Here is a 20,175-nt window from a genome sequence, read left to right as displayed (position 1 = left end):
AATAGAGCAGCTGAATATTATTTGAGTGGAAAAAAGACTTCAAAAAGCTACAATGTAGGAATTTGAGAGTCCTCGGGCATAAATCTCAAAAAGCTAGCATCCTGGCTCAACAGGCAATAGGGACGGGAAATAGAATTTTAGCCTATGTTTCAAAGTGAATTGAGTATAAAAATAGGGAAGTCTTGCTAAAGCTATATAAAGTACAAGTTGTACCGTAACTACAATTCTGTAAAGAGTTTAGTCCCCCTTTCCAAGGAAAGACACTAAGCGCAGTCCAGAGGAAGTTCACTGGGCTGATCCCATGTAAGGAGGGACTCTCTAATGAGCAGATGTTAAGTAGTTTGGGCCTATACGCAATGAATTTTTGAAGAATGAGAGGAGACCTTATTGAAACATACAAAATTCTTAGGGGACTTGACAGGATAGATGTGGAAAGGTTGTTTCCCCTTGTGAGACTATCTGGACGAGAAGGCAGTATCTCAGAATAAGGGGTTGACTCTTGAAGGGGTCTTTGTACGACTCTACTCTACTTTCTACTACTCGATAAAAAGACTCCTTCTTCTTATGGTTTTACATTGTAGGGCACCCACTAGATTTAACATAAAGTTATGCAGTATTCTATAGGTTATACTGGTGGGATTTTTCATAGTCACTGATCTACAACTAGAGTCAAAAGTGGGAATCCACCTAGTTTGGCAAGCAGTGGCAGCTGAGGACACATATTCCTAATGAGGGCGAATGAAGTGGCTACTGTCCTTATTGAGAATGAACCCCTCAAAGGCATACTGAATCAATGAAAGTGCCAGCGCTCCACAACTTCACCAGTGCCACCAATCATGGTGGCCATTCCCGGGGCTGCAGCTTTAACCCAGTGACCTTAGGTCAAGTAGTGTTCGGAGGAGCAATGTTCTCCTGAACATATTAGGCTATTTTGAACATTTTCCATGATTTCCACAATATGAAGAGTATGTGCCTTCTCACTTAGATAGGTACAGCATGGAAACGAATCCTTTAGTCCAACTCCTCCATGCCGACCAGATACGCTAAATTAATCTAGTCCCAATTGCCAGCAATTGGCCCCATATTCCTCTAAATCCTTTCAATTTATATAGCCATCCAGAAGCCCTTAAAATGTTGCAATTGTACAAGCCTCCCCTAGTTCCTCTGGCAATTCATTCCACACACACATCACCCTCTGTGTGAAAAGTTGCCCATAAAGTCTGTTTTAAATCATTCCCCTCTCACCTTAAATCTATGTCCTCTAGTTTTGGACTCCTCTACCCTAGGGCGAGGAATTTGACTATTCACTGTCCGTGTCCTTCATGATTTTATAAACATCTAATCAGCAACATCACTGGAGCGCAATGATCTTCATCAAAGTGAACTGAACCTGAATTTGATGGGTTAACTTGGGATGTGTGACAAGGGTGGTGTTTTTTTTATATATATTGCGTTTTCCAGTAAATTAATAATGATGTATTTTATTGCTCCAAGGAAAAAGCGAACGCCTAATCGTTTCCGTGACACCGTCTGAGATCAAAGCATTAAAAGGACAGACAGTGAATATAGACTGTTCGTACCAAAATGAAGATGGAGAACAGCTGAGGATAAAATGGGGGAGAAAAGACAGTGCACAAGTGCTTTGTGATTATACTTACAATAAAAATAATATCAAGTATACACTATGGCATTGTATAGAACATATGAATATCACAGTGGATCTCTCAACAAACTCATCATCTTTAACAATCTACGATCTTCACTTAAATGATTCCAGCATTTACTTTTGTCAGATTTCTATTGAAATACCGCCCCCTACATTAACAGTTAAAGGGAAAGGTGTACTCCTCAAGGTGGAAGGTAAGTTCATCATGATACTGAGTTATAATGTAAGCTGGCATCAAAACTGAAAAGAAGTGAAATGGCGATTACACTTCAAAAATGTATTAAAGTAGCTGTAAATGCTTTTTAATGTGCTGAGCTCCTGAAAGATGCTAAATAAGTGTAATTTCTTTCTTTATTTGCTGATCTATAGCTTGGGTTTTTAAACCATGCCGTTTGGCAGGAGAAGGGAAGACTAGTGGGAAGTATTCAGTTCCTGGGAGTGGTACAAATGAGATTAAAAAAGCAACGATAAGTAGCTGATAGAGAAAGAGAATTTGAAGGTTAGAAGGTGAAAAGGAAAGGTTCTTTTTTATTCCTTCCCAATAAAGTGAAAGAAATGCTGGAAGAGCTTAAGTTATAAGGGCCGGTATCCAGGTTTGGAATAAACTTGCATTCCAGAGGGTGATAAACATGAGGGGAAAAGTGATCCTGAACAAAAACAAAGCTGGAAAAACTCAGCAGGTCTGGCAGCATCTGTGAAGGAAAAAGCAGAGTTAACGTTTCTGAGGAAGGGTCACCAGACCCGAAACGTTAACTCTGTTTTTTTTTCCTTCACAGATAGTGTCAGACCTGCTGAGATTTTTCCAGCAACTTCCGTTTTTTCCTTCTTGATTAACAGCATCCACAGCTCTTTTGGTTTTTATTGAGGAAAATTGATCTGGTGTGTTAATTTAAAATAAGTCGTGTCAAATTGGTAGATTGTTTTCCACGCTAACCACTTATTTAGTAAGAGCAGTTGTAGTTTAGAGTGCACAACGTGGGCAGCACTGTGGCACTGTGGCGAGCGCCGCTGCCTCACAGTGTCCGGGATCTAGGTGGGATGCTCTTCAGAGGGTCGATGGGCTGAATTGCCTCTCTCTGGACATTTGTTCTGTCTGGTAGTCTCGCTGACAGTAGGAAAAAGATTTTAATTTACATAGTACCTCTCATAACCTCAGGATGATCTGCCAAACTTTAAGGTGAACAAAATATTGAATGACCAGATGAGGGATAGAATTGGTGTTCATTTTGATGTTGTTGAAAAGGTTGGAAGTGAGATCCTTATGACCAGTGCAGACTGCTATCACACTTCAAAGGAGGTATTAGTCAGTATCACCAATAGATGAAGGAAGGAATTTATGCACTACCTTAGCATGTCACAAAGGACCTCACTACCATTATATCTCTAAATGTAAAACTGCATAGAGGCCGACAGAGCAGACAAGTTCCACGCAGTAAGATCCCATAAAAACAGATTAGATAAATGACAAGTTAATCCGTTTTTGACACTTAATTGATTGAGATCTGTCAGCTAGCTTGGATAGTCAATGAATTTACTGCTCTTTTCTGCATAAAACAGTGGGATCTTTATGTTGAGATAGCAAGATCTGTAGATGTTAGAGTCTGAGATAACACAGTATCAAGCTGGAGGAACACAGCAGGCCAGGCAGCATTAGAGGAACGGGAAAGCTGACATTTCAGGTTGGGACTTTTTCCAGAAGATCTTTACGCTAATTGAAGCATATAGACAGGGCCTTGGCTGTGCCTATGACAATGCAATACAACATTGACACATCAGTATAAGATTATGGGCTGAATTTCCCCATTTTGAGTTAATGTGTTTTGTTGAGTGAGCTTCATGGAACCCAGCCTGTGATTGTTCAAAGCGACCTTTCTGCTCTGCTCCTCATTAAGTATGTATCGCGCTTCTACAATGCCTTTCTTCATGAAAACACCCAGCCAGAGAGGTGTAAGTGCTTGCTACTGCCAGGAACTTCTGACACTCATGCTACTGGCACAATATCTAAAGCCCAGTACAGACACTTCAAATGCTGGAAGGCAAAAACTGGTGTCTACATTGTGTTGCACAGCAATCATAATTGAGGAAATGGCCCAGAAAGGGAAGCTGGCATCATGCTTCATTGATGGGGACCTGGAGGTGCTGTAGGACAGGAGGCAGTGTTTTATGTTAATAACTACCAAAGGAGCTTTGGCCAAACACAAACAACCAGGTAACAGTGCCAACAGATTGAAGAACAGCTTCTTCCCTGTTGTTATCGGACTTATGAGAGGAGCTCCCATATGTTAGGGTTGATATTCCACTGCGCCTTCTCTGTAGCTGGAACACTGTATTCTACATTCTGTTCTGTTACCCTTGTGTAAGGAATGATTTGTCTGGATAGCACATAAAACAATATTTTTCACTTTATCTTGGTACACGGCTGTAATACGTTAAATCAAATCAGACCAGATCAAATTTTTACTACACCACAGCTCCAAGTTCCAGATGGTGACTGAGTAGGATGCTCTAGCTGGAGCTCATCCGCTCCACCTGTTTCTCATCCTCTTAGTGGTTCTTCCTCTCTCCAAGCCTCCAACAGCACCAGGCCTCTGGCAATGACTCCCAGCCTACAGTGACTGGTGACCTCCAGGCCTGATAAATTGGCCTCCTGTGGCAGCCTCCCTGCTGGTGTAGCAGCCTCTCTGCTGGTGTAGCAGTCTCTCGGCACAGTGCCCTCTGATCCCAGTGTGGCATCCTTGGCCCAGTGTTGCAATCTGAAGCAATCTCCCAGTTTCATGATCGTCAAGGTGAAACTCGGCACAGTCTGGAGCAGACCGGAGACGAAGGTGCCAGCATGATCTGGGTTGGAAGACCTTTGCTCTGAACTTTTATTTCTACAACATTTGACATTCTATTGCCCTATTTTCTAAGATCTTGTAACTAAAGAAGCTGTAGCTAAGTGGTGTTGTAAGTGATGACGTACAATCTTTTCAGTGTATTCATTGAGTATATGTGACAATATTAAAACTAACACCTGACAGTGCAGGAAGAAGAACAATCTCCTGTGCTCCCCAAGGTTATGCATCGGCAACTTTTCTATACTACCTCATGCTCCAAGCCCAGCTAATTCATCCTGGAAACTCACTTCAATGAGGTTCTTGCTGGCTTCTCGGGCTCAATAATGCATTAATCTGTCACATTGTCTTGGATGTCTCTCCCAGTCAACGTTCTGACTCTCAGGCTCAGCTTTGTCCCCAGAAGATTGCTGTTGATCCCTAACATCTTCTGAGGCATCAGCCCTTCAGCAGTTCATGTAGGGAAGGGTACTGCATGCCTTAATGATGCAGCCTGTGGGTATAGGCTCTGCTCGTTGTCCTCCACCTCCTTTGTGGATCTTCACCTGCTGCTGCTCTGTCTGGAGGCTGTGCAGTAGCCAATGGAGATTGCTCTTCTTGCTGACAATGTTAGCATTGCAATTTCCTTCTTTCTTCACATCTGAAGCAAAGTCACAAGGACTCCAGCCAAGTCCATGCCTATGTCCAATCCACAAGCAGATAATGTGTGGAGAATGTCAGAAAGTAGAGACGATTTCATTAATTGTACTCCTGAGACCTGACATCAATCAAAATGGAATCTTGTATTATATCTTGACACAGTGTGGGCATTGATGCTTCCCAAGGAGGTTAATGTCAGTCTCAATAAAAACTTATTCAAATATACATAGCACAAAGTGTTTGTGCTACCTTGTGGGATAGAATTCTGACAATGAGCCACCTTGATACTGCCCCCTGCAGAGAAAATATCCTCAGTGATCTTGACTGGCTCCAATTGCTTAGCTGACAAGATGATAAACAAATTAATGTGAGCAACGGGTCCTGACTGTTTGCAGACATAGTTTGTATATTTCATTCCTGCACGATGAATGATCTGCCGATGAAGTCCAGATGATGCCAATCGGTGGTATTACTAAATTGGTGGAGGTATCAATACTGTAATTTCTCCTAACATGGCCTTCAATTCAAACAACTTGAACCTGCCCCTGGAGAGAAGAACAACATCTTACTCGGCCCATTCTGCAAGTGATGGTAGCCATTTTGTGCCATTATTCACCGTTTGGCTTTGGATCAAAGGTTTTTTTTCATCCTTGTGTTCTTGTCAGGAAGTTCCAGGCCCAGCCTGAGATGTAGAGTGATCACCCTATCCATAATGTCCCTGTTTGTGTTGCTGTTTCTGCGTTCCTAGTGACTGCTCTGCCTCCCCACATTTGTATACATAATCGTTAATGTCCCCAGTTTATCTCCAGAGCCCATAAATTTTCAAACTGCTCTGTACTTATTAGCATACACTCTCCCTGTGTGGAGGCCAGAGTAACAATTACCTGTGGAAATTCTGCCTCCTGAAGTTCTCCATTTCTCCTATGCTCAATGAGATCTCATATAACCCCATTTCAATGTAATTATTCCCCCAGTGTCCCAGTCGAATGAACAAAATCCCCAGACTTGAGTCTGTTTTCTCCAGGGCTCCATGGAAGTCCCCCAGTCATTCATTGTCAAACCCTTTCACTGACTATAGACCACACCAAGGATTGATTGGCATGACAGCCCTGACTGAACACAATCCCTCGATTGCTGTTTCTGCTGTGCACTGACTGACCGATTTATAATCTCATGCTGGTTGCACTTGGCCTGCAGGAGTAACCAAAACCAAAACCCCAGAGTGGAATCAGATGAATCAGTAAACAGTGAGCTGCAGCTGCCAAGTACCTACTCTAATTTATAAGTCAGGAATTGGTACTGTCTAGTTTCTCACAGAGGGTCACGAAGTTTGGAAATTGCCCATAAAGGAAGCAAGTTGGTGGTTTAATGAGGTGCAAATACATGGAGGGAAGGTGGTCAATATTCACAAGCAGGTTTCTGAGATCTGCTCCAAGCTTAAGGGGAGATTTGGGAATTTTTTCTCAATGTCAAGATTCCAATTTTTTCATTCTCGCCATATTTTGCCAACTTTCTCACTATTGCCCACAATTCCAGAAGGAGAAGAATATTCCACTCTATGTAGCAGAATCCTAGAGTGAGATTGGATTACACAACATTTTGATTCAAAATGAATGGTGGAACCAAGGATGGAAGTATCATGGATAAGAAACTCATTATTTGTTGTCTTACAACATTCAAAAATTCCATTCATTTATAAAACAAATTCGGTTGTAAGTAATATATAATTTTTGAAGTTACCTTTTTTAGTGTGTTTTAATAACATACAGATTCTGAACAATTTATTCTATTCCAGAATCTTGAATAGCAAGCAGTATGGTTTAATATGTTTAAGAATTAATGTACGTTTCATTTACGAAACACTAGCTCTAATTAACAACATAAGAATCTTTAGCCCATCTATTTAACTGTGTGGAGGGAAAACAAAGCAGCATTTGTATATATTGAGTTTGTGTGGCCTGCTGTGGCTTCAGTCATTACTCTGCTCTTGATCTGCATACTATGAGAAATAATGCTGTTCCTTTCAAAAGAATTAAAACCAGCCATAGTCTAAATAAACCATCATGTGCTAAATACATTATGCTGTTAATATGAGCTGCTTCCTCATTAAATGAAATAAAGATAAACTGAAACTTTGACTTGGTTTCATTGTTACTCCAATTAAGTGGTAACAGTGTCATCAACTGAATTGTGCCCCTGACTCTGAATAAAAAATATAATCCTTACATCAGTTTCAAAATATTTGAGAAATCCGTTTTGGTTATTTATTGAGGAGCAGTCAGATCTAGTTTTTGAGAATGGGTCATGATAATGTGGTAGGTTTTGATGAATGCCACAGGATTTAGCGCATCCTTTTACACTTTGTTTTATTTGTCTGTCAGCTTTATAGCACAGGTCTCACAGTAAACATTATGTAATACTCATCAAGCTGTTTGCAAATCTCACAAAGTAATAACTGATGAAGCAGTTAAAATAAATGACCAGGCAGTGCCATTACTGGATATTAAAGATCTAATAATATTACAATTGATTTTCAGCTCAGCCAACCGTTCAGTTAATTGAAAAGACTCAGCCTTACCCTAATGAATGGAGAGAGTTAATCTGCACATCACTGGAGTTCTATCCTGATGACATTCAAGTGTCCTGGTTTAAAAATGGACAGCGAATCACCAATGGCGTTAAGAATGGGACTCTCTATACTAACAGTGATGGCTCATTCTCCATCACAAGTGCCCTGAACCTTTCTGTACTTGAGTGGAATGAAGGTGAAATGTATTCCTGTCAAGTGAACCACTCAACACTGCCTGCACCAATCACTGAAATGATTTGTGTTAGTTACCCTGGTAAGAATACTTGAGTGTTCTATCATATAGTTAGTAATAAACATAACACCTTACCAGGTGGTTTGATACTTCAACTACTGATTAGCATTTACTCGTCAGCATTCTTGGCACCACTCTACATTGCAAACCAGCTGTCCAGGGGAACAAAGTGTTTTGTGATGCAATGGTACTGTCCATTCCTCTGGGCCAGTAAGTCTAGGTTCAAGTCTCACCTGTTGTCCTGAAGGTGTGTCAAACAGTTTGAAATATCTTTTTTTTTAATAGAGTACAAGGTATGGAATTTAGTGTGGAAGGACCTTTAAGACTGAGTAGTTAATAAACTGGTTTCTGTCACACTGATGGACTTGAATTGAAATCATCATTGGTTGAAGATGATTGCCTAAAGAAGGAAGATCATAAGTAGAGTTACTCCAGAGAAGAATAGCTGAAACTTTGTGTGTAGTGTCAGGGTATGGCTTTCCAAAGACATTTGTGAAGCTGAACTTCATGATATGTGAAAAATGAAGTTGACATACGGACATGAATTACATCTTTTCTAAGAAAAAGGTCATACATGACCTTGGCATGTTACTTCCCACTTCAAAAAATTAGATGTAAAGTGTTCTCAGTGTTAGAGGTTCAATAGTTGGACATTGAGGAAGGTTTGGAAACTCTATTAAAATTTATGAACAAAATGGACAAGAAGGATGACATATTAAACGCACATGAGCCTTGATCGGCCTTCAATAAATTTAGAAAACAGGATGGATATTCTGTGGAAAAATGCAGATTTGAATTTAACAAACTTAATACAATATTTCAAAAAACTCCATTTGGAGATGCCTAATTCAATGCTTGCCTTAAATTTTTGGAAACAAACAAAAACAGAAATTGCTGGAGAAACTCAGCAGATCTGGCAGCATCTGTAGAGAGAAAACAGTGTTAACATTTCAAGCCCTGTAACCCTTCTTCAGGACTAGTGAACTAAATGGTTGGACTGTACTAAGGTACCAAGTGAGGATAGAATTAGAGTTTGAGAAAGACACAAACGTTTGGCCGAGGCGTGAGAAGCCTTAAAATATTACTGGGCAAATATTCTCTGCCTTCATAGCTCAAATGGGACATTCAGCATTAACACAACCAGTAGAGGATTCAGTGGTGGTCGCAAAGCCAGATCACCCAAATATATGTCTGAAGCATCATCACAAAAGAGAGTCATGCTAACCAGACAGAGGATAGGAATGCTTCTTGCAATCACAACGCAGTTGGCACGAACTGGGGGTGATCTTCAGGAATGGCTGGAGTATGGTTAACAGGTGTTTTAAATATGACTTGAAATACAATTATACCATAAATAGCCCTTAGTTGGATGACAAGGTTTATGAAAATACGTATTACACAACATGTTCAGAGGGGTTGATGATATGTTGAACTGGGCTAGTTACCAGAAGCTTTAGCCCAATAATGAAAATGTGAGCTGCAGAATCATTCAGTTGTGCTGTGTTTGGAGTGAATGCATGCTCATTGTGTATTTGGTAGATTGGTTAGAATGTTACATAGATTACTTAAATAATAAGGACTAAAGTCAAGGAATTTGACGATTCTTCTTGCTTTAGTTTTGAGCATGACTGTTTGCTGGAACTATTAAAGACAGTGGTACTTTCCTGTGAAATAGCTGGGATGAACCGCTTAGTCAGCACAAATGAATTGCAAAGTGAAACACCCTTCTGTTCAGCAGACCATCTATGAAAAAGATTACATAAAACTGGACATTGAACTAGAGAAGGTAATTGATTCTGGAAATTTCAATGGATTTACAGTTTTCATAATCCAATCATTAGTTCGTGCCTTTAACAAGCCCCCACTCTAATCAAAATAATAGATGTAATGAAAATATATTCCAGGTGTTACTGGGCATCAGGGGATAGGATTTTAAACGAAAGAAGATTAATATCCTGAAAACTACAATTGCAGTTTGCTTATCCATCTCCTCAAATTGCAATAATGGATCCAAGAATAAGGGAAGTTGAGTACACTAAACCTACACAAGAGATCAGCAATACGTGTGATTTGTGTAAAGAAACAGAGGAGCTTGCCACCCGTAAGGGTGTCTCCTGTTAGCAGGAAGCTTTGAAGGTATTGTCATAATCTTGGAAGCATAGGATGAGTGAAAAACATTTTCAAAGTGCACTTTGTGGACATGGCAATTAGATTTAGTCAGTCCGTTATTAACATACAGTAAATAAAGAAGACTAATTGTAGGTGAGGTAATGGAGAAAAGGTTAGGGACTGCATTAGGGATCACTGGCAAATTTGTAATTGATAATGTGGGAAGGGGTGGCATTTGCCAGGAATGAACTTAGGGATGTGAATGAGAAAATGAATATTGTGATAATGAACATGGCTAGGAACATCCCTTCAGAAATAATTGTGTGTGAAAGAAATTACTTGGGAGTGGATGACATGTTTAATAATTCACTGGGAATTTAATATTTGCCCTGATTGTTTCATGTCACACAGAGAACTCACTACAAATTGCACAGTCCTTATCATTTGGTTTTGGGAGAAATCCAAAAAATTCTTCAGTATCAGGTGGTCATCTCCCAGCTTGGGAAGGAACTGCAATTAATTTCATTTTTCCTGAGTACTTCAATGCCCTGCATACAGGGACATGGTTTTCATTAAGGCTAAGGTTTCAGAAAAAAATTTGGAGAACCTTACAACATCATATAAGGCTATCAGAACTAAATGTGAATCCAGGGGACATCACATATTACAAAGAGAAGAGCAGAAAGAGCAGAAGGGTCTGAGTAAAGCTACAGGCAATAATAAAAAAAAGTAACTTTTCAGCATGGTAACCAACTAAGTCACATTGCTCAAGGTTAACTGGCACTGATTACAAATTGACAGAATCTGTACTAATCATAGAAAGTAATGATGCACCTGTTAGGGGCCAGACCAAATCCCCTCAAAATATATTACAAAGGTCATTTAGACCCTAACTTTTTCTTATTTTCAAGGTAAATTTTTGGCACTGTATACCAGATGTAATTCGATTGATCAGACTACTTGACATTAGGCAAAAATAGTTTATTTTTACAATACAGTTAAAACACAGACAAAATAAAAATAAAAGAGTATAATTGGTTTAACTGTAACTCTCAGAAAATGCTTAATATAATATATTTTAACTATTCCTAATTAACTGTTCCAATTTAGTAACATCCCATAAACACACCTTTGGCAAAGGCAAATTCAGTAAAACAGATTGTCTCACATACAATTTTAACAGCAGGAAGAATTCCCCAGCTAATTAGCTGTAACCAAGTGAGGAATAAGAGTTTCCACTTTCAGCTTCAAGACCCCAGTAACTGCAAAAGGCTTAAACTAAAATTTCTGGTTATGTTGGGGCTCGACCCTACCCATTCAAGTTGCTTCTATTGTTCCAACTTTTAAAAAAACCCACCAAGGCCTCTCAAGCTGTTTTACTTCATTGGCTTTGAGCAGTCTGCTCGGTGCCTCTGTCACAACCTATCTTCACAAAAGAAACAGGACAATAAACACCTCTCAAAGCCTTAGTATCGTCACACACCAAAGAGTGTGCAGTCTCATATGTTGGACAACTATGAAATCATGATATGGCAGATGACGGGCTGACTGAATAGGAACAAAGTGATATGCAGATGTGCAACCAGGGTATTTGCTCAAAAATAACATTAATGCCAGAAGAGGCCATGGCATGGAGGAAAACCATCATTACAGGGAAAGCCACTGGAAAATACAAACATTGGCTAAAGTGCAAGATGAGGGACAGAAGACAATGCCCATTGATTGACAAAATGAGATACAGATGTGAAAGTCCAGAAAATGCAGCTCTGAAAATAGATCTGAAGTGAACACAGCCCAAGGAAAAGATTGTGAAATTGCAAAAGGAATTCTCATCACTGGACAGGAATTTTTTTTAGCAGCAGTATGTAGCCAGATAGGAGGATGAGGAGACAATATAGTTTGACAAGAACAAGGACTAGCGAGTTTTGAGAAGATTTGTAGCTCAGGTTGAGGTTCTGGATGTGAGTTTGCTCGCTGAGCTGGAAGGTTAGTTTTCAGACGTTTCGTCACCATTCTAGGTAACATCATCAGTGAGCCTCCGACGAAGCGCTGGTGTTATGTCCCGCTTTCTATTTATCCGGTTAGGTTTCCTTGGGTTGGTGATGTCATTTCCTGTTCTTTTTCTCAAGGGATGGTAGATTGGCTCCAAGTCAATGTGTTTGTTGATGGCATTCCAACCGGAATTCCATCAACAAACACATTGACTTGGAGCCAATCTACCATGCCCTGAGAAAAAGAACAGGAAATGACATCACCAACCCAAGGAAATCTAACCAGATAAATAGAAAGCGGGACATAACACCAGCGCTTCGTCGGAGGCTCACTGATGATGTTACCTAGAATGGTGACGAAACGTCTGAAAACTAACCTTCCAGCTCAGCGAGAAAACTCACATCCAGAACAAGGACTGTAGAAGAGGTTGGGTATAACACAAGACACATAAGCCTCATGATCAAGCAGTTTTAGTGACTGCAAAGAAATTTGAGGATAAGTTAATAAAAAGAAACAAAAATTGCTGAAGAGCTGGAGAGAACTTGTTGTATATCCTGCAGTACTAGATTGGGGATAGTTTAAAGATTCTGAGCGGGCTTGACAGTTATGATGTTTTGGAAATGAAGGCTATAATGAAATGTGCTCCTGTTGCTCAGATGTTGAGAGTAAATGAACATTAAAGAAAGCAAATTTAGAAAAATACACATTCAAGTTTCCAGCCTTGGGTGACCCAGCAAATATGAAGCTGATGTCTTTTAGAAATGCTTCACATCAATCTTGCAGATGGCTATTTCTGTATGGCAAGGTTATCATATCCCTGGTGGGAAAGATAGATATTTTTTATATTCATTCAGCAGACAGACCAATATTTATTGTCCATGTCTAGTTGCCCTCCAGCTGCCTTCTGGAACCCTGCAGCCTATTTGGTGTAGATACACCTATGGTGTTGTTAGGGATAGACTTCCAGGATTCCATGATGAGAGCATTTCATCTTCTGACTTGTAATTTTTAGATTGTTGACAGACTTTGGGGAGTCAGGAAGTGAAGTACTCACTGCAGGATTCCTAACCTCTAACTTGTTTTTGTATCCACAGTATACATCAGTGGTAAGCCCCAGAATATTCATTGTGGGGATTCAGTAATGGTAACACCATTGAATGTCAGAAAGTGAAGGTTAGATTCTCTTGTTGGAGTTGGTCATTGCTTCCCACCTGTGTGGTGTGAACTTTGTCTACTGGCTTGGGAAACCAAGAAAATAAAAAGAGCAATTGAGGGTATCTTGGTAGTTGAAAACTGGTGATTGTAGGATATATAGATACAGGACGTATTGAGCCAATATTCTGAAAGATATCCTATTCAGGAGGCAACCTGAGTAAAGTCTGCCCATAGAATATTTTGTGGGTTCTCTTTGGGACCATCAAGACTATTTTCAGTCATTCATGGGTGTGGGTTGTTCCCATGACCTTGCCAACTTAAAGGCAATATTACAAAGAAAATAAATTTACAAAATAGATATGTTAACACAAGTTATCAATTGTCAAAAAGACTATTTCACGAAAGATTGTGCTTACCTTAAGTAATTATTGGACATCTTCAAAGAGAGGTGCCTGTTAGTATGTGGAATTATGTGGAATTATTAACAAACTGAAAGTCTCCATGACTCCCTCCTTTGCTCCACACTCCCCACTAGCCCCACCACCCCCAGCACTTTTCCCTGCAACTGCAGGAAGTGCTACACCTGCCCCTACACCTCTCCCCTCACCCCCATCCAAGGCCCCACGAAAACCTTCCACACCAAACAGATGTTCACCTGCGCATCTGCTAATGTGGTACACTGTATCTGTTAATCCCGATGTGGCCTCCGCTACATCGGGGAAACCAAGCAGATGCTTGGAGACTGCTTTATGGAACACCTACGCTCGGTTCCCGACGAACAACTGCACCTCCCAGTCATGAACCATTTCAACTCCCCCTCCTGCTTCTTGAATGATATGTCTTTCCTGGGCTTCCTGCACTGCCACAACAATGCCACCCGAATGTTGCAGGAACAGCACCTCATATTTTGCTTGGGAACGCTGCAGCCCAATGGTCTCAATGTCGGCTTCACAAGCTTCAAAATCTCCCCATCCTTGACCTCATCCCACAACCAGCCCAGCTCATCCCCACCTCCCTAATCAGTTCTTCCTCCCATCTAACCCCTCCTCCCACCTCAAGCCTCACCCTCACATCCTACCTACCAGCCTTATCCCCGCCTCCTTGACCTGTCTATCCTCCTTGGACTGGCCTATCCCCGCCCTAACTCCCCATCTACACTCACCTCTACTGGCATCCCTCCGCGCTTCCTTGTTCTGCTCCTCTTCTCTCCACCTATCTGCTCCTTTATCCATCTTCCATCATTACCTCTCCCCCTTCTCTCTATTTATTCCAGTGTCCCCTTCCCCTCCCCCATTTCTGAAGATGGGTCCAGACCCGAAACATCAGCTTTCCTGCTCCTCTGATGCTGCTTGGCCTGCTGCGTTCATCCAGCTCCACACCTTGTTATCTCTGAAAACTGTCAATGTTTTTGTAGGTTATTGTGCTTTATTTGTTTTGTTTTAAGAAAGTGTGAGGTAATATTTCAAACAACCTTTTCAGATGTGATATGACACACCACTGAAGCAGGTGAGACTGAAATGTTGGTCTTCTGGAAGAAAGGGATAAATGGGAGCTTTATTGTGTTATAGGGAACATGATAAAGTACATATAATGCAACCAATCAATAATAGCATTATTATGCAGATACAAAATGTGAAAAAAAAACATTTTTTCTTTTATTAGCTTTGTTTAATGCTTGTTGTGTATGTTCAAAGATTTTGATTTTGATTTGTAAAAGGGAATCTGTTAATGTGGAATGCAGCTAAATAGTGCATAGCTGAACAAGTGATCGGGGTTACTTGATTACTTCATCAACAGGACTGTAAGATTGAAGAGTTAATAAAGTCTGTCCACAAGAAATGTATTTTTGTTTCAGTCTCACTGTCTTGCCTGGATCCAAATTGATGTTGTGGAAACAAAGCTCCATGAAAGACAATGTGCTGATAGTTGAGCGGTATGATTTCAATGTGTGCCTACCAATGAATTGTAAAATATAATGTTTCATCATCAAATCTTCACAGATGGAAGGCCTGACAGAATTGTTACATGGGCAATAATGGTAAGATTGATGATCCTTGCTACGGCCGCACTGATTGCGATGGCAGCATTTATATCATATTTCACATCTCATGTAAGTACTCTCATTTAAATGACATGTTATGAAACAAGTGTCACATTTGCTTTGTAACCAGGTTTCTTCCGGGATCAGTGAGCACAGGTATTGTGTGATTTTGAAAATTTTTCAATTTATATCTTTGTGAATTATTTGTTGACAACTCTTGCTTCTGAGATAATAGCACAGGCTAACCAACCTGTCCCCAAGTATATTTGCGATGTTGTTTCTCTCAGATAGATGGTTGGTTGTATTCCATTAGAATTAGTTTCTCCCAAACCCATAAATTCACAAGTCAAAAAAAATACACGTATGTTTTCTATCAGTTTGGTTCTTGACAGTGTGAGAATAATTCCAGAAAAATGTTCCAATCCTCCCTTCATCCTCCTGTTATCATACTGAATAATATCTCCAAAAGTAAACTAGATCAATAGCTCATCATAAAAAGTGATGAGTAAATGCTGAATGCAATAGGTCATATTAGGCACACTTTCTCTGTTTTCTGAGTGATTTTTATTTCAAACAGTTAAAGAAACAAGAGACAGCACAATGGAATGTCGTTGATAGCTGTAGAGCTCTCATCATTGTGTTCTTTGAGGTAAATATTCCTCTTTTGACTTTTCATTTTTGGCAAACATTCACTAAATTAGCGAATGTAATGAAACATACCCTATATACAATGACTTTTTTTTTGCAAACATCAGAAAATTTAATATTTAACTCATTTGTTTTACATGTGTAATTTCTAATCTTTGATTGTAGAGGTTGTTCAAAATTCTGTCCAGAAAATGCCTGTACGGTCTTTATGATCAGTGTGAAGTGTAGTCACTGCGAAGTGTAAAAACATAACTCCACCCAACATGTAGCCTGCATTCTGGTGGATGAACAAGTCTCAGGCAGCCTGCCCCAGCCTTTGGCCTATTGAGATCTGTAAGCTGCCAACTAAATGTCACTTACAGACATTATTCTACTTTCCCTGTCTGAATGTGTTCAGCACTTTAGGCTGGGGTTGGGGAAGAACGCAAAAATGGCCATCCCACAAGTTCACCAACTTGGGTGAAAAGGCAGGAAGGATGAGATTTTCGCCCTTTGTGATATATCCTGTGCCCATCAGGAACACTCCCACCACCCTCCAACACCTCTCAGTGCCTCCCCACCTCTGCATGTAAACCAAAACCACCATCTCCCTGCTCCTTAGGAACCAACATTCCACCCCAACTTCATTAATGCTGCCCCTGGCTTTTTATCGACTTCTTGACTAGGGTGGTGATGGTATAGAGGGGGCACAGAATATGCCACCTCACAACTGCAAAATCCACATCAGTACTTCAGAGACAGAGACAGAAACAGAAATTTCTGCAGAAACCTAGCAGGTCTGGGCAGCATCTGTGGAGAGAAAGCAGAGTTAACAGATCAGGTTCAGTTTCCTTTCGTCAGTTCATGCTACCAGATCTGCCGCATTTCCTCAGCAATTTCCCTTTGTGGTTTGGATTTTCAGCACCCATACTTCTGTTGTTTATTGGCTTTAATGACGTTGATTGATGGATCAATTAAGGAAAGTCTTGTTTCATTCTTTTATATACACTGTGCAGAGCAGATGGTGCATTGGTTTAACATCAGGAACTGAAAGATGGCACCTTGAATAGTACAGTTCTGTTGGAGTGCTATCTTCAGTAGAGTATTTGCTAATGGAGTTTGGAAAGGGCCCAAAATCCCCAGCAGCTGTCCTACTTATTAATTCAAAAATGTTTTAAATGTTGCTGTTATATGCAGCTTAGATGCAGACTGCCCATCATTCTTGTGGATAAGAGGGCCCTCTAGCCATTTCTATAGGCAAATGGTGGAAAAATCATTGCCTGGTGATTATTGCTGACACTGTGGGTTAGGATTCTCTTTTGATTAACGCAAAAACGGAAATCTTAGCCCCGTATTTATTGCTCGTGAACCAATTCAGGAGACTAATGTTAAAGAAAACAGCTATTATTACCTGACTTTCGCTGGTGATCAACCTTTGAGTGTCACTTGTATCAGGTACTGCAGGCACATTACAGAATCATAAAGTGTTATGACACAGTAGGAGGCCATTCAGCCTGCACCAGCTCTTCAAACAAGCCTCATTTCCTAGTGTCAATCTCCTGCTTTCTCCACACATCCTTCCATACTAATCTATCCAAATAATCATCCAAAACCCTCTTGAATTCCTCAAATGAACCTACCTCCATATTACTTCCAGCAAGGGCATTCCATATCCAGCCACTCGTTGCCTGAAAAACTTTTTTAAAAATATAATCGCATCGCCCTTGTTTCTTTTGCACAATATTTCAACCATGGGCAGCCATTCTTGTTACATGATTGAGCAGGAACAACTTCCCTCTATCTATTCTACCCAGCCTATCCATAGTCCATAATTTTAAAATCCTCAGTTGAAAGGGGTTGGCTGACAGAGAAATTTCCAATTCATTTTGAACTGGAGCATTGCAATTCCACACCCAAAATCTGTAATGCCTGAACTGACAGGTTTTTAAAATTAATGCTTCTTTAATACATTTATCTAATATGGTTACATATCAGCGTAACGTGTAGTTAACATTTGAATTAAATTTATGTTCCGTAAGAAAGTAAGGACCAAGACAATCAATCATTCAGCCCATTAAAAACAACCCCTCCATCAAATATGCGAAACATTCACTGTATTAGTTGCCTTAGTTGGTATCCTATCCATAAAAATCTGGCAGAAGCATTGCAAATGCCTGGAGAGAGTGGGGGCAGAACAAGGTCTACTGAATGTGGTATAATGTTTGCCATGCGGACAGGCCTAACAGTGAAGAAGGAAATCCACCCACAGCTAAGAACAGGAGGAACCCATGGACCTGAAGTTTATTTAACAGGAAACATTATGTACGGAGTGCCCATAGGCAACAAAAAAGCTTCTGCCTTAAAAACTGAATACTGGAGTTGCAATTATGATTAATTTATTCCAGGAGCTTTATCACATAACAGACCCCACCTCCCACCTTCACCTCAACCATTAGTCAGCCAAATAGCCAATTCCCCCATTCTGGCTACTTTTGTTTCTAGTTAAAAAATGCTCGAAGAAAATGAAACAATATTGATGTTGTTATTGTCCTATCCCTCAGATTCGCATGGGTGAGTTCAGCAACATTCAAGAGATTGAATTTCCAATTCCTAGAGACTCTAGTCTAATCCTAGAGGGATTACATTCACTCAATCACACCCGTCAGTACTGCCAAATAAGTGATTAAATGATAAGATATTAAGCCGAGACTCCATCTTTCCTTGCAAAAGGATGTAAAGCCATCCTGCAGTAGGATCTCACAGAAATGAAATTCAGTCTGATACTGCAACTTCAGAAAGATGAAAGATTAATAAATTCTCATTGGCCTTCAGCACAGCCTTATTCTTTTTTTCAGAAGGAAATGACGGTGTGAATGATTAAAACGTGCAGGGTCATATACCAGGTATAAGATCCAAATTCACTGCACCGCCAGAAAAAATCTCAGTTACTATTTACTTTCTTTAAGTTAATCCCACGTCCAAGCATCTAACCTGCTTCCATTCAATCAGCATGAGAAACTCTGGAGTGTGCTGTGCATTTCCAGGCTCAGTGCATTATCAAGCTACGCACAATTGCCCACTTTTATAATCATTCATTTAACATGTTTTTTTCTTTCTTGTTCCCAGGATATTGATGATGAATTTGAACCACCTTGCCTCAAGTCAAGCGATAAAGCTACAACCAGACTTCACCAGAACACATTACAGGAAACAGGACGTTCAAATCCACAATAGTCTAATTTGTAAATAATGTTACAATTTTGCTGTTTCCAAATTAAAATAAACATATTTTACAGTTCTTCTTATTAAACTCATCATTTATCTACGTTCCATAAGAAACTTATTTGCAACCAAATCTGTTTGCTTGTGATTAAAATGTACCATTTACATATTTTTTGACTTTATAATTCTATACCCTCAATGATTGGACATGAGGAAATGTATGGTCAGGTGTGTAAGATGAAAAAGACATACCTACACCCCATAAGAAAACATATACAGCAAACCAATAGGAAGTTGAAATGTGTCAAAAGAATGGACATGAGCAAGATTTGTATTTATGCAGTTCCTATTGGTAACCTTGGGATATCCCAAAGTGTTTATAATGATGGCTGTGTCTGCTTTTACCAAGGAGCATGCACATTATAGTGATACCTCTTGTAAATATAGTTAGAAATTCCAAATAACAATTTGTCAGATAACAGAAATACAGGAAGTTTCTGAGTTGTGAACAGGTTCTGTTTTAGAGTCTGTTTGCAAGTTTATTTGAACCCAATGCAGAACAATACAAAATAACTGTTCATAAGTACAGGAATTGTTCATACGCAAATCTATAAAATTATGCCCCTGCATTATCTTATCTGATAGGATGGGATTGTGTTCATAAGTCCAAATGTTCGTGAATTGGGCAACTCCACAAAGTGTAAAAGAATATACAACTTTTGTTTTAAATTTCAAACAAATAGGTTAGTTTTGTGCACTCGAGCAGCTAGCAGTAATCAGTAATGCATTAGTTCCAAATACCGATTAATAATGTTTTAATGAACATATATATTGTGATGATTGTATTTACAGTGGTCCATGAATAACTTTGAAACAAAGGGCAACTTTCCTTTTTAATGCTCAATGATCATAAATTGTGCCCATATGCCTGGTGCATTCACGTCAGCAAACAGATCTCACAATGAAATTGTAGATAACCAAGTGTGAAGCTGGATGAACACAGCAGGCCAAGCAGCATCTCAAGAGCACAAAAGCTGACGTTTCGGGCCTAGACCTTTCATCAGAGCT

General features: G+C 39.9%; 1 protein-coding gene across 1 annotated transcript in view; it reads left to right on the top strand.

The window, feature by feature from the left end:
• Positions 1-19,119, top strand: part of LOC125457037 (uncharacterized) — a 33,352-nt gene extending 14,233 nt beyond the window's left edge. Inside the window, exons 4-7 of the mRNA XM_059649996.1 lie at positions 1,495-1,860; positions 7,677-7,969; positions 15,836-15,907; positions 19,012-19,119. Of these exons, the coding sequence (XP_059505979.1) occupies positions 1,495-1,860; positions 7,677-7,969; positions 15,836-15,907; positions 19,012-19,119 (839 nt within the window). The remainder of the gene's footprint in view (positions 1-1,494; positions 1,861-7,676; positions 7,970-15,835; positions 15,908-19,011) is intronic.
• Positions 19,120-20,175: the final 1,056 nt, after the last annotated feature.

This window comes from Stegostoma tigrinum, chromosome 12 (genome assembly GCF_030684315.1).
Source record: "Stegostoma tigrinum isolate sSteTig4 chromosome 12, sSteTig4.hap1, whole genome shotgun sequence".
Taxonomy (NCBI): domain Eukaryota; kingdom Metazoa; phylum Chordata; class Chondrichthyes; order Orectolobiformes; family Stegostomatidae; genus Stegostoma; species Stegostoma tigrinum.
This window is presented reverse-complemented; position numbering and strand designations above follow the sequence as displayed.